Source organism: Vanessa atalanta, chromosome 26 (genome assembly GCF_905147765.1).
Source record: "Vanessa atalanta chromosome 26, ilVanAtal1.2, whole genome shotgun sequence".
NCBI lineage: Eukaryota > Metazoa > Arthropoda > Insecta > Lepidoptera > Nymphalidae > Vanessa > Vanessa atalanta.
This window is the reverse complement of record NC_061896.1, coordinates 3081775-3108402: the sequence shown is the minus strand read 5'-3', so window position 1 is coordinate 3108402 and position 26628 is coordinate 3081775. Positions and strand designations below refer to the sequence as shown.

At 34.0% G+C, this 26628-nt stretch overlaps 1 protein-coding gene across 1 annotated transcript in view; it reads right to left on the bottom strand.

The window, feature by feature from the left end:
• Nucleotides 1–3135: 3135 nt before the first annotated feature.
• The window catches only part of LOC125073912 (sex peptide receptor), a 309093-nt gene continuing 285600 nt past the window's right edge, over nt 3136–26628 (bottom strand). Inside the window, exons 7-9 of the mRNA XM_047685016.1 lie at nt 16942–17042; nt 5824–5962; nt 3136–4411 (exon numbers count right to left, since the gene is read on the bottom strand). Of these exons, the coding sequence (XP_047540972.1) occupies nt 3866–4411; nt 5824–5962; nt 16942–17042 (786 nt within the window). The 3' untranslated portion in view covers nt 3136–3865. The remainder of the gene's footprint in view (nt 4412–5823; nt 5963–16941; nt 17043–26628) is intronic.

The following is a 26628-nucleotide window of genomic DNA, read 5'->3' as shown; positions in this document are numbered from 1 at the left end:
CATTAACGGTATGTGAATTTGTTTTGCAAGCCCGCCTGGGTAGGTACCACCCACTCATCAGATATTCTATCGTCAGATAGTAGATACTGCATATTGTTGTGTTTCAGTTTGAAGAGTGAGTGAGCCAGTATAACTACTAGTTTCCAAGGTTGGTGGTGAATTGGCGATGAAAGGAATGGTTAATATTTCTCACAGCGCCATTGTCTATGGGCGATGGTGACCACTTACATTATCAAGCCCATTTGCTCGTCCTCCAACATATATCATAAAAAAAGTTATGTCTTCTAACTGATGTTAAATGAAACTCATATGGTCCAGGACAAATCGTTGAAGAGATCAAAATTCTTTTGTGCTGTTACATTACGGTTTTCAAACGATTCGGATATGGAGTAAATGATTAACGTAATTTGTAAAACGAATAATTTTAAAAATAATTGAAATACACTGTAAACATCGCACAGTCACTGTTAAAATAATAATGTTTCTTTAAATAATCGGCAGATATCGTGGATAATGATTATGTATTTAACTGAGCAAGCATTAACAACACTCAAAACTTAATAAATAAATAATGATATTAAAAAAATACACTAAAAATTGTGTCTGAATCTTATTTCATACGTCAACGAAAATAATCATACGTTTCTTTAAACATCAGAGGGGAGCTGACGTGAATTTCTTGCAACAGTTTCTTCTCTTTCCTTTCCTTATACTCTTGTGCCTTGGAAAGCAAGTGAAACAGGTCCTACGTCTGAATTATTTCTGGCAGCGTGGGTTTTACCGTCCCATCGGATTTTGAGAGGGAGGGATTAGTGCACCTAAGTTGGCTCAAACACTTGTGCACTATATTGTGTATGCCCTCGTAATTGGCTGGTCTACCTTGAAAGCACTATAGTATGCCCTGCATAGTTGGCTGGTTTACCTTCAAATTGGAGGTCATGATCGAAATCAGACAGGACGTCATCGTCCTTCTCTTTTAAGTGAAACAGTCACATTTTTCACAAATATATTATATAAATTCAAGCATATAGATATATTGTATTTGCTTCCACGAATTAATTCAGCCAACTAGCAATGGAACAGTGTGGAGGAGACAGCGTGAACAGCTGAAAACGAGAGGCAATCCATTTACAGAATGTTCTCTTAATTTTATATTTATTGTGTCACTATTAAATAAATAGCACTTACTACGAGCTTTATGACTGGAAACGCAGCTGATCACAATTTGTAAGGCTCGTTTTTGTAAACCATAAAAAATAACAATGAAAAAGTGATAAAACCAACGAATGCTTCATACAAATTGAAATAGCGCGGGAACGAGGAAAAAACACATAACTTCATAATATTTCCCTCCATTATGGGTTATGGAAACTAAGAGTAAAGAATCGTAGAGGTGATATGAGGAATAAATACTACTTGGTGGTATGGCTTACTCACATGTTCTACTACCAAACGTCAATGCTTAGTATTGTCGTGTTCCGCTTTGAAAGGTGAGCCAGTGTAACTCAAGGTACAAGGGATTAAACAACATTGTAATCATAACGTCTAAAGCTTGGTGGCGCATTGGTGATATTAGGAATGGTTAATATTACTTACAGCACCAAATTCTATGGGCTGTGGTGACCACCGGTTGGCCCATTTCCACCGCCTACACGTATCATAAAAGAAAGATTACAATATTTATATCATTCGGAATGTGTCGTGATGAGTTGTCTTCGGTTTGACCTTTTAACATTTCACCCATTACTTTTCAAACATGCGATATGTCAGGTTTCTAATTTAAATTCAAAATTTCAAATTTAATAAAAATAATAATAATAGTTTACGCTTCTATTATTTTCTTAGCTCTGTGGTTAAGATAATATCGGAGCTAATACTTTATTGCTAGTAAAACAAACCGTTCTTAAACCTTTATTATATCATTTAAAATTAGATTTAAAGTAATTGACATTATTTACCAAGTCAAATCTTGAGTTTCAATTTATTCTAAGTTATCTGCTCTGTGTAGCGTTTAAATATTTCAACTGTTTAAATTTGATAAGTAATATTTAAATAGCAAACATTCTTGTAGCAGAAAATATCAATGAATTGAGTTTAAATTTGGTTAAGAATGTTTTGTGCTCGTATATAAACTTTAAGATTAATATATAAAGAACATGGCTTCCATTTAAATCTCAATTATTTTGTTTGTTAAGTCGAGAACCATGCATATTTTTAATATTGAACTTGGCTGCCCTGTTTAAATTTATATGTATGTGTATAAATTATTATTATAAAAAAATGTCTTGTTTTCTCTTGTACAAACATGTATTGACTGTAAGAATTCCACATAATACATTTTAGTCTTAGGATCAACCGTTGAGGTATTATGTTGAAAACAACAGATTTAAGAAACGAGTGCCCACTCCTCGAGGTCACGAATTTGGATTTTTCCTCAGAGCACAAATCTAAACGAGAAATCTAAGGAGGTATTTCAAAATTGTTATTACCTTTTGTAGAGCAAAAATTCTCACCGACTGGACTGAATGGTGTTAACCGTCTTACGGTGATACGCTACTTTGACGCGTATATCCTTAAGTTTTATAATTAATTAATTATTAATGTGAATGTCCCATGTCACTTTTTGATATTTCTGATGAGTTGTGATTTTTTTTCTTGTCTGTTATATTTTTTTTCATATCCTTTGGCACTTTGTATGAATTAAATTAAATATACATTACTTTTTAATACGTACTTATACACTGCTAAACGTGTTATCATAATTAATAATAAGAATAAAAAGGGAGTTTGTTTCAGTCACTCCCTCCCTTACTCAAACTCTCATAATTCAAATTATAATACACTATTATTTGGCCTTATGGCGTGGGTTATTTGGCGGTTTAAGGTACTTTTCTTTTTCAATTATATTTGTATATTTTTTTAAGCTAGTTAACCGAAAAATCTTTAAACACATTTGTATGTGAAAAGTTAAAAAACAAGCGTTACATCCGTCTGTGCTACTTACTCAAAATCGATTTTCTACATCAATTTACACACCGACCTCCTTTACCCTCATAATCTTTCTTGATGATGCAGACACTTGTCTATGGTTAAAATATATTGTGAAGTGTATTGGGTTAAAATAAAAAACAAATAAATATTTTATGATTTTATTATAGTACGCATTCCTATACCACAGGTATTTAACTCGCCATGGTCCATAAGACAACATATAAAAGTTTAGTTTTGTTATATTTTTTAATAAACCTACTTATTTTATGCAGTGTTCGTAACACAAGAAGCTTTCACATTTTCTACAACATAATATAAACTATATTGATTAATATAATATGAATAATAATAATAATATATTTATAGTTTTCCTAATATTATGTCTAAATCAGTAGACTTTCAAAATTCATACAAATTTATTTACAAGGACAAATCGATTTTTACACAATACAGATTAAAATCGAACTTACAATTTAAACAATTCTATTTACATAATATTTGATACTTTTCCCAAATGGGGGCTCACCATTTAAAGGCTCTGTGATTAGCATATCATTTCTAATCATTTACACTACTAAAATACACAGACAACATTTTATTATTATAATTATATTTATTAATGATCCGGTAACCTCACAGCCACGGAAAAGTATCATACATATAATACACAGTACAGATAAATTATATTATTACAATTCATTAAGATCTTAATCCGATTATTAAAATTATCATTAAAAAAAAAAGAAACATCACGAAGCGTCAACACAGATAAAAAAGAACGTTTCGCGCCAATTTATCTGTCAAAAATTATTGATATGTCTACAATCTATAATAGACAAACAATATTATTATTTTACAATTATTTACATGAAGTTTAAAGCACAGTTTCATTAGTACACGTACGTGGTCCGTTCACGAGTGAATATCTACTGGAACCACCGTTTCTACTCGTCACAGCGCCCCTAATAAACAACTCCTTGAAAGTCTCCCGAAACTGTCGCGACATGCCACAGTATATTGCAAAATTAATAGGATAGGAAACAATTATAAAGAAATTAGTTATTAATATAAGTATATTAGCAATATGATAATCCAATATTTCGACTAGTGTGCTAGATATTATGTGTAGTATGGTAACAACTGCTACGGGAATTTCGACCATAAGGAAAACCGTTACAACGACGATAAGCATTAGAGTCGTGCAATTTGAATCTCTGAGACGCTTGCATTCCGATTTACGGTTCTCTTTGAATAATTTCTGACGGTTTATCTGCGCTGTTCTCATTGCCCTAAACAGTAAAACATTTAATACGACGAGGGATGTACAGGGTATTAAATGTACGAATAGAACTCGAAATGCGAAGTAGGTTATGAAATAGGCGTCTAGTGAAAGCGTGTGGACCCAGGGCGCCATTTGTACCTGAAAGTAACAATAATAAACCAATATTAATTATCTCAATATTTAAATTATATTATCACATTACTCGTATATATAAATATACATACGAGTAATTGAGTAAATCTTATAATTATATTATGTTTAAAATATTTACTCAGCTTCAATTAATCAATTAAAATATACTTTATTCAAGTAGGCTTTTACAAACACTTTTGAAGCGTCATTCACAGAGTTGAATCGGCAAGAAACTCTGTAGTTAACATTTGGAATACAAAGTTTCAAATCATATTTCAAAGTCAGTATTAGCTCCACGCTTTTTTATCATATATATAATCTTGTGTTAAATAATTGCCTAATTTATTAACGTTTTGACAAACCATTTAAATTTATGAATCGGTATAGTTAAATAAATATAAACAATCTAATTTAGTGTTTATTATTCGTTACGTGTTTAAATTCATACGTGTATCCACCAACCCGCAGAAGCATGCTGGAAAGAAAACTTCACTGCTGGGATTTTTTTTACCAACAGTGGGATATAGTGGGCTTCTTATTCGTAGATGTACGATATTCATTCACAAATAAGAATATCGTACGAAGATTAGCGGCGAACGAAGTTAATATAAACTCGATGAAAGCGTAATTTTCTACAGAGCGATCGAGTCAAGAGGTAACTTAGTTCGGTTAATTTGAATTTACTTTATTCAAAGGTCAGGAAGTGTATATGACTTGCGAAGTTTACTTAACATTTATTCATCAATTAAATTAAAATCATTAATTTATTTAAATATATTTAAATATATTATGAAATTGTATAAATCTTTAAGATTAAGTAATGATGTTGATTTATTTTAAAAAGAGCATCTATGAGAGTTTCTTATCTTTTATTTTAATTATTTACTTTTAAAATATTGATAAATCAAATATACTTTATTGCAAACTTTATTTGAATAATCATCAGATATTATTTCTTGTTTCATACTTAGTATTGTTGTGTATCGGTTTGAGGGGTGAGTGCTCACTCAGCCTTGAAAGTCTAACTACAGGCACATAACATCTAGCTCGGAAGGTTGGCGGAACATTGGTGATATAAGGAATGGTTAATATTTCTCACAAGGTCTCAATAGGTTAGTACACTTGTCGTTGTTTTGTCTAACGTATTAATATATTTGATTTAAAGTAATGCAATTCAAAATAAGTCTAATAGGTAACAGTTGCCTTATTGACTTTTGTTTTTGGCAATACTTTGGACTCGTCATGTTACACGAACAAATTTACCGTTCAATGATTACTTTGTTTGGTTTGGAAAGTAAATACTACCAAGAAGTATCGACAAGAAAATCAATAGTTACCATTTTATCAAACGAAATATTTAACTAAATATGCATAACATAACTAATGTTGTATCTAGGCGTAAACAATTTTGTATTTACCCTGCAAACTTCCTCAAAATGGCCGCGCCACACCGTCACGTGTGGCACGTACTGGTGATCGAAAAAGCGTGGCAGCTGGTGTAGGAAAGCAGCTATTCCGATGTAGATGAGACATTTCTTCACTCGAGGCATTGTGCACCTGGAAAACATAATATGATAATTATTTCATCACTGGATATAAGTGAGCCAGTGGAAAGACGAAAACTTGTCACAAAACCAATTCATATTATATCGTACTGTGGTGGTGATAGGATTAGCCTGTTAGAAAAAAATTGCTAAAACTCAGACGAATTACAAGGAAGGAAGGAACGCTCAATTTCCAAATTAGGATAGTTTGGAAGTTGAGTTTCCAATCTATTCCTGTAACATGAGATAATGATTCGACGGAACATTTTCGCAAAGTGAAAAGGACTCTTCTTTGTTTTTGCCTAATTTTCCCTTTACGCTGAAGTCCTCCAGACTGATTTTTGCCAACTTTGCCAAGGTTTTGAAAATATGTCCGCCAACACAAATCTGTAATACTTTAACCACTTTGTTAGCCCAAAAATTGCTGATTATGAGTTTTTCGAAACAAAAGTGTAAACACTACTAAAAGCCAAACCCCGGACTAAGAATTTCTTATCAGTAAAAGAAATAACATTCAATTTGCCTGACCAGGGCTTTGATTCCAAGAACTGAGTTTTAGATCTTTATTACTGCCTCATTAGTACACTATTGAGGCATTTTATTTTAAACCTTAGTATTTAATGAAAGTGAAAATAGGCGATACTAATTACTTAAAACTTGAGCGAACTGGGGCAGAAACTATATTATAATAATATTTCTCTTGGATACTCTATTATACAGATCAGATGATAACTGAAAAAAAATGCCAAAACATTATATACGATCAGTGGCGTAGCTACGTGGACAAGGACCCCGGTGCATAGAAAAAGAAACGGGCCCTCACCCCTTCTTTAACTTATATTGCGCTTCAAAATTATAGATAGGAATAAAAATAGGATACAGGATACATTGAGACGAACATTAGTAGGCTAAATCCATATGTCATATCTATTCAAAGCTTAGGTTAGAGGGCCCCCTGAGCTCCGGGGCCCTGGTGCACTGCACCGCCTGGCCCTACGATAGCTACGCCACTGTATACGACTAGCTGAAACTGCTGATTTACGCGCGAAATTTATTAAACACAAACTTTTAACTCCCGTTTTATTTCCTTAGGGATGGAGTTTCGTAAAGTTCTTAACGGTCTACACCCTATGAGGAACCTACCTGCTAAATTTCAAGTTTGTAAGTGTTATAGTTCCCGAGATTTCGTGTTTAATCATAATCGCGAGATCGTTAACTGTCGAAAGATTGTGAATCGTAGCACATCGCTTACAATTAAACGCTTTATGTAAAGAAGTAGATTTCAGTTAAATTATAAAAACTCTAACCTAACCTAACCAAAATATTATGAACTATCGAAATTGTATGTGTTTCATTATATGTTGAATAACCGTTCACAATCTTTCGACAGATTACAATTGCGCGAGATTGATTGTAATCCAACGGTATTTAAAATTTTACGGTGATGTATATATAGAAGATTACATTGAAAAAATAATTTCCTAAATTTCCTATAAAAGTGATTTACAGAGGGTTCTTTCAACAACAAACATTTCCATATAAGGACTTTGTAGGGAGATATATTGTACCTTCGAAAGCACAAACAAATAGGTTGAATCGGCACTATGGTGAATAATTCGGGACGTCCTCGCCTTAAGCGGTACTTTGTACTTAACTTTGGACGGACTATTTACGTTGCTTTTATTTAAATACAGGGTGTAATGATTATTACAAAAACTATTTTATAAGAATAGTAGCAGTGCCCCCTTATAAAGAATTACGAATGTTCCTATCCTACCCCTCCAATTAAACTTTAAAGCTAGTATATCACTAGGAAGTCAGGATTGAACCCGTGACTTTTTCGCTTGTGAAATCGCTAGGCAGCCTTTAAACCAATGCGTTATTAATTATTTTTTATTTGTAAGGAGCCCGTTTCATGGAGATATAATTTAAGTCGACATGAATATCGGCTAAGCTTAAGGTTGACAGAGAAGGCTTTATCGACTAAATCCGCTTTTTGTTCTAAGTATTTCGTATATATTCAGTAAAGAATAAAATTATTATAAATAAATTACGTATCATTTACGTAGCAAGGAGGTTTACAGGTAATATCGAAACTGATTGTTGAAAGAAATTATTATTAATAATAATAAGATAATCAGTAAATAAATGTCTAGTAAAAAAAATGAAGTTCCGTTAGTGAAATAAATATTTATTATTATTATTATAGTAATATATAACAACAAAGTATACATAATATTCGAAGGTCATAAGAGAGAGCAATGCTTTTTATTGTCACGACATGTGAGTCGGTCTGAAAAAGGTGCATCAATCAAAAAATCAAAATATACTTTATTCAAGTAGGCTTTTACAAGCACTTATGAATCGTCATTTAACAAACTATTTTAACTAAAGCTAAAACCGGTTCGGAATGTAGATTCTACCGAGAAGAACCGGCAAGTAGTTACTCTTTTTCAACAACTAAAAATACAGTCATGTTAGTTAAATACAACTATATATGTATGTATGTTATGTCTCCTGCCTGGAAGTCAACAAGCATTAGCTCTACGCTTTTTTATCCAATAGATGATTCATATTAAAGATGCCATATCAAAACCGAGAACCAATAGCATCTTGTTGTTGATGAATTGAATCTTAAACAATAGTTTAATCGCGGGCATCAGTGAATTTTCATGTACTTAGTTTGTGTTATACATTTCGTGCTCGGTGGCGACAACTTCATTGAACATAGTGGTATACACTTTAATGCTCTTCAAGACGAGAGGACATTTATCCAACATGAGATTACAAGCTCTCATTATTGTAATAAACCATAATATGTCATTACGTAAATTATAAAATATGTATTTTTTATTTGATTTAAACAAAATCAAATAAAAAATACATATTTTTAGTTAACATCAAAATTGAGAGTAAGTTATCTAGTGACGGGATGAACGTGCAAAGTTCCTTAACGTGTTTAACGCTATTAAACTATATGGCATATGAAAACTACGGATAAGTCAATGTTATACGTTTTTTATTCATCTATAATTTATTGATGCATGACGTCCCTCTCGATTTCCTGTGATCTGAGATCGATCTGGAGTGTTTACGTGTAAAAGGACGGAAGTGTGTAACAGGAAGTCGGGGAAGCGCGCGCTATTTGATTTGACCAATGATTGCGCGTGGTTATCGTTAGGCGTGAGATGGATGAACCTATTTTCAGAGAAGATATAATGTTAATTTATGCTTTTAACAAGGTAAGATTTATAAGGCAAGATATAATATATATATATATAATAAAATAGTATGTCCGTTATGTCTGTAATAATAAAAAATGCTGCTTAATAGTAAATATATAAACGGTAAAATTAAATTCATATCATACTAAAGTAAAGACAAGACTATTTAAGCGGTCATTAAAATTAGGAATCGTAAAACTTAATTGTATAAATCTTTATTGCCACAGATACACAAAATATCTGTTGTATTATCCTGTGTTGATCTCATAGATCCGATAGTGCTGCTGAGATATATCGTGAGAAATAATAATCCTTAGAATTGTTGTATTCCTGTTTGAATAGTTTCCACAGTGTCAATGTGAATCGGCAGTGGTGGCTGAATGATTTTGACCTGATGGCAAAATGATCAAAATCTAGTTTTTAACGGATTTAATCGCGTATATTAATTATTTTAACATCCCGACGTTTCGAGCACTTTGCAGTGTTCGTGGTCACGGGCAGACTAAGGTGACATTTGTCTGTTCGAATTAAAAAGAAATATTATTTACAACTATTTAAAATCCCAAATCCAACAGACTGCAAGACCTAAAGATACAGTTAGTGCCTTCTGCGTGCAACCGGAACGCTACTCAAGATACCAATTAAGAAATCGTTGGCGGTAGTTGTAAATAATATTTCTTTTTAATTCGAACAGACAAATGTCACCTTAGTCTGCCCGTGACCACGAACACTGCAAAGTGCTCGAAACGTCGGGATGTTAAAATAATTAATATACGCGATTAAATCCGTTAAAAACTAGTTTTATTTCAATGTGTAATAATCGCGAAAATCTAAGACAACATTATGATCAAAATCTGTCAGCCTACTTTTAAAAAAAAGTTTAGATAAAATAGAGAATATTTCAAATATCAACGTAGTCTTTAACTAATTATGCTCGACTTCGACAAGTCACTATAACTTTACGAAGAAAACATTTTAATTTCAAAACCCTTTTTAACTTTTAACGCAGATTTTTTTTATCTGTCTACTATAAAATGATATTTTTCACAATCGTCATTTGAAATACGCGAAGCGTTATTTAAAATTTGTTATATAAAAAGAGTTGTATAAAATATGAATCTATTAATCTTTGTCCAGTCGAGATGGCCCAGTGGTTAGACCGCGTGTATTTTAACCGACGATTTCGGGTTCAAACCCAGGCAGGCAGTACTGAATTTTCATGTGCTTAATTTGTGTTTATAATTCATCTCGTGCTCGGCGGTGAAGGAAAACATCGTGAGCAAACCTGCATGTGTCTAATTTCAACGAAATTCTGCCACATGTGTATTCCACCAACCCGCATTGGAGCAGCGTGGTGGAATATGCTCCAAACCTTCTCCTCAAGGGAGAGGAGGCCTTTAGCCCAGCAGTGGGAAATTTACAGGCTGCTAATGCTAATAAAAAAAAAATCTTTGTCCGTGGTAAAATATTTTGTGGTCTGTTTTTTATGGTATCGAATGACGGACGAGAATATGGGCCACCCGATGGTAAGTGGCCACCACTGCCCATAGACAACGGCGCAGTAAGAAATATTAACCACTCCTTACATCACCAATGCGCCACCAACCTTGGAAACTAAGATGTTATGTCTCTTGTGCCTGTAGTTACACTGGCTCACTCATCCTTCAAACCGGAACACAACAATTCTGACTGTCGTTTGGCTGTAGAATATATGATGAGTAGGTTGTATGTACCCGGGCTTGCACAAAGCCCTACCCACCAAAAAATAAAAAAATGAATAACAAAAATAGCTAAATTTGTTTGAATGTATTGTGATAGCGTGCAGGACGACAATGTTCTTTGAAACTACGGTGTAAAGAAAGCAACTTCGATTCTACCGGGTTTCCAGCGACACCTATCGTTTTTATAATTATTTCAATAACAAAAGTTCGAATCGCTTAACACTGAGATAGTTAATTGTTTATGTTTATCAATTTTTTTTTATACAGGCAAAGATCCGCTCGTTTTGTAAGATTATTGTGTAAATAATTATCTGTGCAGTAAAGCATTAAGCGAATCCAGAATATACAAATAAAAATTTAACGTATTTTTTATTATTTTGAGGTCAATTACATTGGTATCGTCTTTGATGTTCCTCAAGATTTATTATCTGTGGTCAGAATTTAGCTCGAGTGAAGGTTTTATTTCATTTTGAGTAGATCTGTTCGGTATTCGTATAAATACTTCGCCTTCATCTTATTTTTAAATTTGGAGCGTCGGATTGTATATTTTTAAGCATGCTATGTAAACAAAAAAGGTTTTTAGTATCTAGTAAAAATCATTAATGATTATTTACATTAAAGTGTTAAGTACGTTCAAATACAATTTTAAAATAGCTACCGTACAAATCACGACGGTGTGGAATGCAAGATTGCGAGCAGAATATCTTCGTTAAATCAGAATGCCGATCCTCTAGATGAACAACGAACCAAGCCGTGACAAGCCCAACGTGACAAGCCCTCTGCTGTGATTAATAAGACGAGGTGATATACGTTTAGTAAATTTTTTAATGTCACTGTTTTACATGATGTGCAATATTGTCTATTTTTCTATTATTTAGCCACGACCACATTTTTTTTTTATTTGTCTGTACGTATCGACAGCGTAACAAAATACACAAGCAGTATATATATATATATACTTCTATAATAATATTATAAACGTGAGAGTAACTCTGTCTGTCTATCTGTGTGTTGTTCTTTCACAACGAACCGTATTTGATGAAATTTGGTATGATGCAAACTTGAACTCCAAGTAAGGACATTGGCTACTTTTTTGTCAAACACGTGACAAGCAACTCCTAAAAGGCAAAGCCGCGAACGACAACTAGTTTAGAATAAATAAAGTAATGGAAAACTTAATGTGCATAAGACCTCTTTTGCTAGTTATAGACAAAACTCTGAATATTTGTCCACGTAATACAATTAAAACGTAATAATAAAACCCGACACTGCAAACAGGTCGGGCTTTTTAACTGGGTCGCATAATATTTGGGTCGTAAATGATTTTTATTTTGGGCAGAATTAAACTATACTTGAATTAGTATAAGTGCTTATTAAGGAACGTGCTTTTTTTTAAGTGTCGATATTATTGAGCAGAGAAAAAAAAATAACGAATATTAATTAAATATTTAATTAAACAAAAAGCTCTGAAGGTACATTTGTTATCAGTTTAAAGTAATATTATTGTTAGTTATTTTTTTACACATTGAATAACTATAAATTATTAGAATAATTTAATTAATAATACGTCGATTGACTGTTTTTAGAATATGTTGTAATGTAATATTTTAATTATTCACGATTAATACTTGCCGAATGTCTGATAGTGGCCGGTAAGAAAAATAATGTCAAGAAATCGAACGCGTCGGCAGTGTTTTGTTATTTGCGAGATTTGGAGAATACGGGATGTATTGTGAAACACGGATTAGTGGGTAAAATAAATGTGAAAATAGTGTTAATATATGAATTTGGAGGAATATCGTGGCTTAAACTTGCGACCATCCTAAGATTATTTATAGTAAAGTAAATTTACAGCCTGTAAAAATGTCCTAATGGTACGGAATCCTCTCCCTTTTGAAGAGAAGGCTTGGAGCTTAACACATGCTCCTCCAATGCGGGTTGGTGGATACACATGTGACAGAAACCATCGGTCAAGATGCACGCATTCTAACCACTGGGCCATCAAGGATTACATTATTTATATTTTGAAGCAATGAAGTTTACTTATAGTTTGTTTCATAATGATGTTTCGAACAGTATATTCATGTTGTAATGTTTAGAGTACGGTTTGATAAATAAATAAGGTTAGACGCGTCTGTTTTTTTGCAGCATGAACGTAATTTAGAAATCATGTTTACGATGTTTTTCTTATGAAAACTAGTAAAATAAATGTGTTTTATTTTTGTTCACGGTTAAGCACATAGGTATGTATGTGTGTTCTCTGACATTTATAGATATTGTTTGGATGAAAATTAACTTAAAAAAAATGATAGGAATATCATTATTTGTTTTAAAATAAGTTACATATTGCAATCACTAGTGGATATTAGTATTTAAGTGGGATAGTGTTGTGATATGGATAAATAAATAATTATCAAAAACTACCAGTAGTGTACACTAGAGCCGATATGTTGGCAAATTGTATGGAACACGTAAATATAAGATTCGATTATCTTTATTATTTCTTCAGTGGGACCAGACAATAAATTAAAATAAACTGTACACCCTTAATAAGGAAAAAATAAAACAGGAACTTTGAGGCTCATCTTGAAAAAAGGATTCGGGTTGTATCTTGATAACTAAAAATATTTATAATTAATAATGTATTAAAGAACGATTTTAAATGTACAAAGTATCACGTAACTACAATACATAACACTGTATAAAGTGGTTTGATTTTATAAAATAGCTTTAAGTAATTGGTCTAACTGATGGTAAGCCACTATCGTTCAAAGATGTTGACGCCATGACAACAGTGCAAACTTGAGAACTAAATTGTTCCTATGATAAAACATGTATTTAGTCCTTATAAGTAAACCCTAAGCGAATTCTCTGGAACCAGTTGTTCGTCACAGACTAATTCAACATAGTGACGTCACGTGTTGGGAACAATGTCCGACCGTAATCGATACTAGATAAAAAAGCTCATGTGAACACTGAAAGCCTATTTTTATTTTTAAAGCTAAAGCTTCGATAAATCTAGTCAGTTCAGTAATATTTTGTTTAATTACATACTCAACTAAATTCAACTTATTAACAATATACTTAACTTTTTAAATTACTGGTTGACTTAACTTCGTGCAGTTGGAACTCAAAAAATAGTTCTTAAACTTAAATAGGAGATGAAAATTTGACTAGAAGTTCGTCATGTCTGTAGGAATAAATACGGTATAGTTAGAAAATTAATTCCCTAAGTAATATTAAATTAATTATTCTATAATATTTTGCGTATCGTTCGTCTTCTTATACAAATTAGCTAAATAATAATTAGCAAAGTTAATTTTTAAAATTAATTTACTTTAAAATATATATATAAATAAATATATTTTCTCCCATTTACTGTCGAAACACTTGGCCGTTGGAGTAATGGTGCAAAAGCTCCATCAAAAGTATAACACCTCGCCTTATTCGCCTTCACTGGTGACAGGAGGGCTAGTTCGTTTTTAGCTCAGAGGATCGGAATTGCGATTCAACGGGGAAATGCTGATATCATTCTTGCCACCATTGAACGCAGTCATTATTTATACAGTAACTATTTTTAATTTATATTAGCATACATATTTAAGCACTTATTGTTATCAATTATTATGGTAGAATATTTAAATAGTTACATAACAAAAACTCAAATATATATAAATAAGCAGTCTACCATACTTATTTACAAAATACATTATTGAAATTATATTCGTGAAGGTTTTAGTAAAATATACGAACATACATACACACGCACACAAGCGAATGGTTTCGTGTGAGTATTAAGAAAATAAAGAGGCATCCCAATCCATTACTAGTTTACCGACTATACGATAGTTATTTAAATAAATACATCGAATAAAATCACATTAGTAGATTTAAAGCTAATATTTGGACGATATGAGAATTATTTGGATTCGAAAACATGTTCGTAAAACATTAATTACACTGTTAACGCTGATGTTCACAAATGGTTTTTTGAATTATAAATATATTTTTTCTCGGCTCTCAACCGGGTATACTTTTTTATTGGAACGAAGTTCCTTATCGCGCGTTGTGACAGCGTGACAAAATCTCACTAAAAGTTGTAACGACACTTTTTGCTATTGTAAACTGTACGGCGTGCGCATGTTTCTCTGCCTGTCTCTCTCTCTCTCTTATTTTTTTTAGGTAGGCGAGCATGGGCCACCTGATGGTAAGTGGTCACCACTGTTCATAGACAATGGTGAGTAAGAAATATTAGCTATTCTTACACAACCAAAGCGCCATTGACCTTGAGAGCTAAGGTCTTACGTCCCTTGTACCTGTAGTTACACTGGCTCAACCACCCTTCAAACCAGAACACAACATTATTTAATACTTTTATTTGGCGGTAGTATATCTGATGAGTGGGTGATACCAGATCATCCAGGTCGATTAAGGATGTAAAAGTGTCGCGACTGGATACGGAAGGCAGCGAACCGGAATCTTTAGTACACCTTGGAAGAGATCTAGGAAATTCGCTGATGACTGTGATAATACTGAACTTTGGAAAGGCGTCAGAAGACAGTTACTAGATATACAAGAGAGAACACAAGATATATAAAATATAAAACATATGTAACATACAATTTAACATACTATTGTTCTTGTAAGTAGATTTGAGTGAATTCGAAAAATTATGAAAAAAAATACTAAGATCCATATAGAATTAGTATTAGTGTGATTAAACAATATAAATCATTACAATTATTGAATCGTATTGAATTCTCTACGATCAAGATGTCATGTTTGGAATTCGCAGTAAATTCTTGGAATTAATTGGTACTGTGATGCACGGCGAACGGGTGAAGTATGTATCTATATGTAGTAATGTGCTATGTTAATGTCGAATATATGTGTATACTTGTATAGTCTATTCCAATCGAAGTAAAAATAAAGATAAACAAACCTTATATTGAGAGCCGAGATGGCCCAGATGATTTCGGGTTCAAGCCCAGGCAAGCACCATTGAATTTTCATGTGCTTAATTTGTGTTTATAATTCATCTCGTGCTCGGCGGTGAAGGAAAACATCGTGAGGAAACCTGCATGTGTCTAATTTCAACAAAATTATGCCACATGTGTATTTCACCAACCCGCATTGGAGCAGCGTGGTGGAATATGCTCCAAACCTTCTCCTCAAAGGAAGAGGAGGCCTTTAGCCCAGCAGTGGGAAATTTACAGGCTGCTAATGTAAAAAAAAAATTGAACCTTAAATTTATGTATTTCATGCGATTTGATAATAGAACAGCTATATTGTGCACTACTAAGAGTTTTATACTAATATATCTTTATTTATTACACAACACTAACTAATTACTCATATACATTTTATTTTTACTTCTAAAGTTGAGTAGATAATAAATCCGTGATGAATATCATTGATTTTAATGATATCGCGTCAATTCGTTGTCGATTGTTGTTTATTTATTTTTTGTCTTCTATTGGTTAGAATACATTATATACCCATATATATATCCATTTATATACTGAAGGTATATACTTTAAGATGCATAGCTCAGTTAAGTGTGAGAAAACCGTATATAAAAGACGAATGTAATGAAATAAAATAGTATCAGCGCTCAAATATTTATAAAGACCGCGGGAAGAGAATGAGGTGGAAACTTTGTCGAAGTATTTCGAAAATGAATGACAGTCGAGCGAAGCCTTCTGAATAATCATCCAAGTCTGACAAAACCAAAAGGGTTGTTCATAAAATGATTTACAATTTTGTTTTTTATGGCAGTCTAAGAATAATCGTACACCCAAAACGCGTCAATAGATTTTTTTAATTTTTGTCATTATATTTGTTTTTAATTTGAATTTATTTTAAGGCAATTGTGTCTTTTTCACATTAAAAAAAAATACACTAGACTTCAAAATGAGAGAGTCCAAATCTAAGCTTAGCCGCAATGTTAAAGATGTTCTCAGATATAGTTACCATTTTTTTATGCCAACTAACTACTAAAACGCAGGCGAAGTCGCAGGAACAACTAGTGATCCATAGATACATACCACGTCCTGGCAACGGGAGCATGACACACGTAGATATACCGCTGAACAGCAAGCGCCAGTGTCAACCAAATACTCGCGGTGTGAAACATCGCTGGGATCACCTGAAAAGAAAAAACAATACAATATCTAAGGTAAATAAACAGTGCATTTGCCAATACCAATCTCCGTTTTTGAGGAGGAGGTCTTCATCATCGGTTAAGATTCACGCTTTGTAACCACTGGACCATCACGGCTTTTGGGTGCTTATTTTTAACGAATTATTATTGCTTTTAATTTTAGTAGCTTGGTTTTTTTAGGATGTAGGTAGGCTGACTAGCAAATGGACCACCTAATGTTAAGTGATCATCACCGCCTATAGACACTGGTGCCGTAAGAAATATTAACCATTCCTTACCTCACCAATGCGCCACCAATCTTGGGAACTGAGATGTTAAGTCCCTTGTAACTATCGTTACACCGGCTCATTTACCCTTTAAGCCGGAACACAAAGATATTGAGAACTTTATTTGACGGTAGATTATCTGATGAGTGGGAGGTGCCTATCCGGATAGGCTTGCACAAAGCCCTACCACCAATTATAAATCATTCTTAAAATCTGAACACAATGTGATGTGTACGATTTCATCTTCGACACTCCTGGCTGAGATTATATTGGAGTACAAATATTATGTAACTTTTAATGGGCTTGAGCTCAAGACCTCGGACACAAGAAGTCCTCGGTTTTATATGCTAGCCACTAGACCAACGAGGCAATCGTGTTTTATTATTAAGACACTGAGGTAAGAGTATAAGGTTATTTATATAGATTGTATATTATTTTTTCAATTCTAATCATATGGTTTATCTTATTAATTATTATATATTAATAATAGTTTGAAAAATGTATTGTATTTCTTATTTTAAATTATTATGCTCATGTTTAATCCAATTTTCAATAATTAAATTGTGTAATATGATAATGCATGGTGAGACTACCTGTAAGTAGTAGAACTTTTGCCTTGATAATTTTGAAATGTAATTTTTTTTTTTTTTTTTTTATTTTTTTTTTTTTATTTTGTATGTGATATTGTATCTTCTGTTGGTTGTCCTAATGAAAATAAAATAAGTTAAGTTTGTTGTAAAAATCGTTCTTTATTTCTTCATTTGTCATCTCGGTTGGAGAATATACCTGAAAAATTTAAGTTGCTTTTTTGCCGAATATTCAAAACGGCGAGTCTGTCAGACACTCCTTTGAATTCTATTATAGCTTTTTTAAAGGTATTTTTTCACTATAAATTCAACTTCATACAATTCAACTGTTTCATTTTTATAAAATAATATGTAGTTGTTGTGTTCTTCAATTTTCTCCTCCGCTTTTCGTATCTCGCTCAATCCTATAATAACTCAGTTAACTGTTTCTAATGCTTGTTCTAATTCTAACAGACCTTAGACTTTAGTGACCTTGTGTAAAGCGTAGCTGTATTTAGCTTAGACCTATACTTAGTGAGTGGTATTTTCTCCGCGTTACTGTCCATAAACTTTTGGGGGTTAAAGTCTATTCCCGTGACTAGCCGTATTGGGGATCTGGAAATATTTCGTTAATAGAATGCTAATGTTACTTGCTGGCAAGGACGTCTGCTATCAATAATATATGCTGATCGATTCTCGCTTGGTTTCGGATTTATTCCAATTGTACCGAATAATAAATTAATTCTAGTTTCGATGAAAATACTACTAACATTAAACCCAGTTTCATCTATTTTCATGAAATTAACGAAACTGTTTGTGATATGGAAAAAAAGAGCAGTCTGTTAATGTCCCACGTTTGGGTTAAGTCCTCCTTTTCTTTTTGTGAAGAAGGTAGGGAGCATGTTCCATGTGGCCTCATGTCGGGTTGGTGAATACACATGAGACAAATTTTCATTCGATTGAGCTTGACGACCTCCGTGGTCGAGTAGTGTGTACACCGGTTTTCATGGGTACGCCACTCCGAGGTCCCGGGTTCGATTCCCGGCCGAGTCGATGTAGAAAAAGTTCATTAATTTTCTATGTTGTCTTGGGTCTGGGTGTTTGTGGTACCGTCGTTACTTCTGAGTTCCATAACACAAGCGCTTGAGCTACTTACATTGGTTATCCAATATTATTATTTATTTCCACCCGAGCCGAGCTCGTGATGAATTATATACAAAATTCAAGAGCATGAACATTCAGCAATGCTTGCCTGGGTTTGGTCCCTAAATCATCGATCAAAATCGGATCAGAGCTAGCCCTATTGTAATATGTAGGTAAAATTGTCGTAAGCGATTTTTCTTTATACTATTAATTGCAAACTAGCTGAGCTATAATTTATAATTTACCTAAACCATTTAAACACCCCATTTTACCCGCTTGAGTGAATTTAAAACAAGTATCCTATGTTCTTTCTCGGGACTCAAGCTATATCCATACCGAATTTCATCTAAATGGATTCAGCCGCTTAAGCGTTAAGAGGTAACAGATAGTTATTTGCATTATTAATATTACTACGGATGAAGTAAAATCACTGATATGGCAATATGCGACGACTGGTCAAGTATCAAACTTGGATCAGATAAATAGTTAGACCTTGGAACAGTGCCAGGAATCAAAAGTGGGTTCTCGTCTAAAAGCGTAACATCTCCATATATATTCTTAAGTTTTTCTGAATACGATTTTTGCTTTATACATAATTATATACATTACATACATACATTAAGAGCCTTTAAATTTCCCACTGCTGAGCTAAGGTCTCCTCTCCCTTTGAGGAGAAGGTATGGAGCATATTCAACCACCCTGCTCAAATGCGGGTTGGTGGAATACACATGTAGCAGAATTTCTTTAAAATTAGACACATGCAGGTTTCCTCGCGATGTTTTCCTTCAGCGCCGAGCACGAGATGAATTATAAACACAAATTAAGCACATAAAAATTCAGTGGTGCTTGCCTAGGTTTGAACCGGAAATCACCGGTTAAGATGCACGCGTTCTAACCACTAGACCATCTCGGCTTGTTATTACATGTATGGCTTGTTATTATATGCAGTACATAATTATTTAATAGTTGATATTTTTGAGAGAAGACTAAATTAGTCTTAGTTAGGTCTTGGTAGATTTTACGAAGAGTCTTAGTTAGTTCTTGGTAGATTTTACGAAGAGTCTTAGTTAGTTCTTGGTAGATTTTACGAAGAGTCTTAGTTAGTTCTTGGTAGATTTTACGTTATTAGCCTTTAGTAATTGTAAGTTGAATTTAATCAATTCAAATAGGCTTTTATAAGCACTTTTGAAGCCTCATTTAAGCAAACTATATTAAGTGCTACCACCGGTTCCGAATGTATATACCAAGAAGAACCGACAAGAAACTCAGTAGCTACTCGTTTTCAACATTAAAAATACAGTCACGTTAGTTAAATACAATTATATATGTATGTAATATATCCTGCCTGGAAGTCAACAAGTATTAGCTCCACGCTTTTGTATCATCTGTATAATCTTGTATTGAATAATATACTTTCTTTACCAATGTATTTATTAATTCTATAAATACAAAAACGCTCACCACGAGACTTTAAATAAAATGTTGGTATACCACATTATTATCCTTCATGAGTTAAGAAATCTAGATATAAATATTCTTTATTCAAGTAAAAAAAGAAAATCCGTCATTTAAATTACAGATTATGCCAATAAAGTACAATTAAATTTCTATTTAGGATTTGTATAAACTGAAAATCAACAAATACTAAATGCACGCTTTTTTAACATTAATTAATCTTATATATGCAAATATGCCTTATTTATCAATGTGTTTGAGATGAGATTTAAATTTATCAATAGGCCAAGTTAGAAATAACTACGGAATTTTAGTATTGAATTAAGAACAATTTTTGTTTTTAATTAATATGACAAAACGACAAAAAATTAGTATATTTGGTAGTACTTTTGCTAGTATACTTGTATTGGTAACAGACCCTCCTGGGTACCGCCTACTTTATTATGATATACTGTCAAGCTAGTTAAATTTTATAATTATTAGATAAACACCATTGACTTTTAGGAACGAGGAAACAATATTTGACAGCTGCTCGGACTGGTCGACGTGTCGATGGTTGTAGGGAATGTAGAACGCTGCCAATATTGTGGAGTAGTCAACTGCAAGCTCCACCACGTTTGCAGCGAATTGCTTTTATTTCTCATATTGTTTTTTTATATCGTTTCATTGTAATTTATTTAAAGAAATAAAACAAATGGCTTATCCGTATACACGTAAAGCAAAAGTATAATATATCTATCTCTTTTTAAGAAGACATAAGGTATATTTGTATACAACATCTTATCATTAATTGATAAGCTTATTGTTTTAATAATTAGATACGTTTCATCTTTGTTTTTTATAACATCTACCCACTAATGACATAACGTTAATTAATGTTAACATATCTTTATATATCTGTATGTTTATATATTAAACCAATATTGGAGGAAGCGTTGGAATAGATTTCATTGCTTACGTTTAAAATATATTTTTAAAATTTGTATATTTACATTTACCGTCGTGTAGAATGTTACTAACTCACTCCAAGTTATTGTTATAATATTGCCGACCTCACGACCAGTCCCTCTGGATTGGTCGTGATATATGTTATGACATATCAGCGTTTCTTTGGAAGTAACGCAGTATTGTGGCGGGAATTTAATAGTACGAATGACAGAATGCTGGATCGAGGTGGATCATAAGGAGAGTCAGTCACAAATAATATTGTTGTTCAGTGGAATTAGATCGGTGTCGTGAACCCGCTACTCCTTTGTAACTGCTTGATTGATGTTCTATTCTAGAACTGTGACGTAATAATGATGAGTTTTTAAACATTGTGAAACATTAATTAAATTGTACGAAAAAAATAATATTTTGTTTTGTGCATACATTGTATCCGGATGTCGCTTACAAGACATGCCAACGACACCACTGAATCACACGGGTGGGGTGACGTTTACAATTTTTTTTTTTTGGTTATCAGTGGTCTCACTGGCACTATAAGACATGTAGCCACTAATGATCATGTCAAGGATAATTCTGTTTTTCCCATATACATAATGATAAAGGTAAAACTTGAATGATGTAAAACGTCCAGAAATAATAATACAGCCATAAACTCAGCTTAGGAAACTCTATTTGAATCATTGTTCGAAGAACTCAAAGCAATATATTTTTAAATTGAAACTTCGAAGGCATTATAATCGATGTTTCAAGTTTTAATGAAGACAAAATGTTCGATGATAACTCAATATTAAGAAAAAAACTCTTAGCAAGTAATGTTATAATCACGTGATACTTAACAGCGAAAGAAGATTCGAAATAATCAAAAGTCGGTCAGAATTTATATTACTCATAAAATAACTACATACATATGTAATCGGATTTGAAACTTTTTATGTCTTAGGATAATTTAATAAATCAAAAGAGTATAATTTGAGAAAGAGGTCAATCACCAACCAAATCCAAATCAGCTGGGTTTTGGAAACTACATAACATCTTCTTATCTCAAGTTGAAAGTCTTTGACAAATCTCTGCCATGACTAAAATAATAGATATGTGGTCCCTTGCTAAGAATAGTTAAAGAACGTTTGTGTGCTAAAGGATATTACAACACTAATGACTTCTTAGTTGATTGCATACCTTGGGAATGAGATGATCGCCTCCAGGCTGTTTCAAATAACAAAAATATAATTATTGTTATAGTATGAAAATAATAGTTTTAAAAAAATATCCCGCTGAGTATCTTTCGCCGGTCCTTCTCAGGTCCGAGGTGTTAATTACCGAACCAGTGGTAGATTTTTGTATGTCAATAAGCAAGTATAGCACTTCTATATTGAATAAAAATTTTTGACTTTGACTTTACTAAGTGCTTCAAAAGTTGCTGTTTGGGGCCCCAAGGTGGACCGACGATCTTGTCAGGGTAGCGCAAGAACGGTTGTTGTGGAGATCTTTGATGATGAAATTCAAATTTTTGTGTTTGCCTTTAAAAATTCTGTACTGTTAAATATTTATGCCAGTGAATGTTTGTCTTGATATTTTAAAAAGCTATATCATGTATCAAATATAATCCAAGGCTATGTGTTAGAATATGACAATGTGATTACATCGTATTCGTTTCTGGTTCCTTTTATGTAATTTAAAAGTGGCAATACTGATTTATTTAAAAAAAATCTTGTTACCTTATGTGCACACAATAATGGGTATCGTATTGAGTTTAAAATATGTTCAAAAGGCATATTTTAACCTAAAAAAGTCCATCATTAAAATATATAATAACAAGACGATAAAATCAGTGGACACGTTCTAGCAAAGTTTTATTTTTTTTCATTTTAATGAATTTATATTACCTTATATAATTTTGGATATTATTTTGAATTACAGATTAAGTGGTAAAAGTTAGTTAATACAATGAATATAACAAAGCTTTACATTTTAAACCTACATTTCGAAAAGTTTGTTAATTAACAAAGTATGTTAAATAATTTGAATATTAGACAAAGGAGAAGTCATAATGAAAACATCATGGTAACCATAGCCTTTGTGAACGTAAACTTTAGATATTAATACTACAGTTTATTGCATACCAAGATAGAATAGCTTCAGTGAACACAAACACAAGTAAAATAAAATGTAACGAAACGCGGCCTTATCGTTAATAGCGACCTCTTAAACATAACCTTGGGTCAGAGGAAGTGCCTTAGTGATAGTCTAGATGTGCAATTTTTCGGGGCGGCACGGTAGCGAAAGCGATCCCGTAACGCTCCTCGAAGAGACGAAGAAGATGCCGCTGGTTTTTTAGTGATTATTTCGATGTACTAGGGCGCGGCAGGCGTCCTGGGCACCGGGCAGTACCACATATTCTCCTCCACATCACGTGAGGGCGAGGGGAGGGGGTTGATGATATAGTTATGTTACATTAAAATAATGCATGCACTGTATTCAAACATATTCCGGCATATATTTTCCGGCAATCCTATGCATTCGGCGTCGTCCCGAACTCCTGGAAGACTGCTTTGGTGCATCCGATCCCTAAAAAGGGCAACCGCTCAGACCCGTCCAATTATAGGCCTATAGCCATCACCTCCTTGTTCTCCAAGGTAATGGAGTCCATTATAAACTGCCAGCTCCTGCGGTACCTAGAGGAGTACCAGCTGATTAGCGACCGCCAGTACGGTTTCCGTCGGGGTCGCTCAGCCGGTGATCTTCTAGTTTACCTTACTCATAGATGGGCGGAAGCAGTTGAGAGCAAAGGGGAGGCATTAGCAGCCAGTCTGGACATAGCGAAGGCCTTCGATCGCGTGTGGCACAAAGCGCTTCTTTCGAAGCTTCCTTCCTATGGGCTTCCCGGAAAATTATGCAATTGGATTACCAGTTTTTTGGCAGATCGGAGCATCAAGGTCGTTGTCGACGGTGCATGCTCTGACTTAAAATTCGTCAATGCTGGTGTTCCACAAGGCTGCGTTCTATCACCCACTCTGTTTCTTCTGCATATCAATGACTTGTTGCAAATCAGTAACATTCATTGCTATGCAGACGACAGCACCGTAGACACCTCATACACCGGCCGTGCTAATATTTCTCGGGAAAACGTCGAAGAAAACCGGAACAAACTTATATCTGAAATCGAGTCTTCATTAAACAAAGTCTCGAACTGGGGTCGGCTAAACTTAGTTCACTTCAACCCCAAAAAGACGCAAGTTTGCGCGTTAACCGCTAAAAAAACACCATTAGTCGTATCTCCACGATTCGAGAACATTCCGTTAGCCGCTACAGCTAGTATCGGAATACTTGGCGTTGATGTTTCGAGTCTCGTTCAGTTCCGCGGTCAATTGGAAGGCAAAGCCAAATTGGCATCAAAAAAGCTTGGTGTGCTCAGCAAGGCAAGACAGTATTTCACGTCGGCCCATCGTCTAAGACTATACAAGGCGCAAATTCGGCCTCACATGGAATACTGCTCTCACCTCTGGGCGGGTGCTCCCCAGTACCAGCTCCTTCCATTTGACCGTATCCAACGTAGAGCGGCTCGAATTATCGACGATCAAGCCCTTTCCGATCTGCTTGATCCTTTGGCTTTGCGTAGAGATGTTGGATCGCTCTGCATCTTCTACAGAATTTATCACGGGGAATGTTCCGAGGAATTGTTCGAATTAATCCCGGCTGCTGAATTTCACCTTCGGACATCTCGTCAAAATTCCAAATATCACCCGCACCACCTAGATGTCCGAAAATCCACAACAGCGCGATTTTTAAGACATTTTCTGCCTCGCACAACCACTCTGTGGAACCAGCTTTCGCCGGCGGTTTTTCCGAACCGATACGACTTGGGAACCTTCAAGAAAAGAGCGTACTCTTTCCTGAAAGGCCGGCAACGCACCTGCAAGCCCCCCGGTGTTGCAGATGTCCATGGGCGGTGGTAGTCACTTTCCATCAGGTGAGCCTCCTGCTCGTTTGCCACCTTATGACATAAAAAAAAAAAAAAAAAAATATTCATAACATTATAAAATATAATTTTACTAGAGCCCATACATACCTAAAAGCATAAACGTAAAAATAAATTGATATTTAATAAATATGCATGTGTAATCCAATTAATTTAGAATTTAAGCTTTTATCTAAATGCAAGTAAATTCTTGGCGGTCGGGCTTTATGCAAACCCGTCTGGGTAGGTACTCACTCATCAGATATTCTGCCGCTAAGCAACAATACTTGGTACTGTTATGTTCCGGTTTGAAGGATAAATAAAAAGGGTAAGCCAGTGGTAAATACAGGCACAAGCGACATAACGTCAAAGTTCCCAAGTTTGGTGGCACATTGGTGAAGTAAGGGGTTGTTAATATTTCTAACAGCACTATTATCTAACGGCGGTGGTGACCACCAAACGTCAGCCCATTTGCCGGACCGCCTTCTGATTAAATTAAAAAAAAATGTTATATCAGTAATTTATCTCACCATTTCCATCAGAATTCAGAAATAAAAATATATTAATATCTGTCAGACGAATGATTGATAAGTGTGATATCGATTGAGCTTTAAGCTCCACACTGTTTAATAATTTAATATACATATGTATGGATTACTGGAAAGATGTAAGCTTGAAAGTGGGTTAACGACTAGAAAAAAGAATTCCGTTCTATTGGGCGTATAAACGAAATTGTAACACGCTCTGCTGCCGATTAGTCGTAGCGCTACGAGCTACGAGTGCATATGCAAACTGAACATGCTTTGTGTAACTTTTAAAGGTCACGTAAACGACTACAACAAAAGTCATATCATCTAACTGACATTTAAGCTTTATATTATTGTAAAAATGTATATGTGTTATTATACAAGAACATTAAGTTAACTCTTGTTACGTCAATGAGGGTTTAATGCGGGTTGAAAAAACGCATTTGGTATTAGCATTAGCAGCCCATAAATGTCCCACTGCTGGGATAAAGGCCTCCTCTCCCTTTGACGAGAAGGTTTGGAGCATATTCCACCACGCTGCTCCAATGCGGGTTGGCGGAATACACATTTGGCAGAATCTCGTTGAAATTAGACACATGCAGGTTTCCTCACGATGTTTTCCTTCACCGCCGAGCACGAGATGAATTATAAACACAAATTAAGCACATGAAATTTCAGTGGTGCCTGTCTACAGACTGATTTCCATATTTG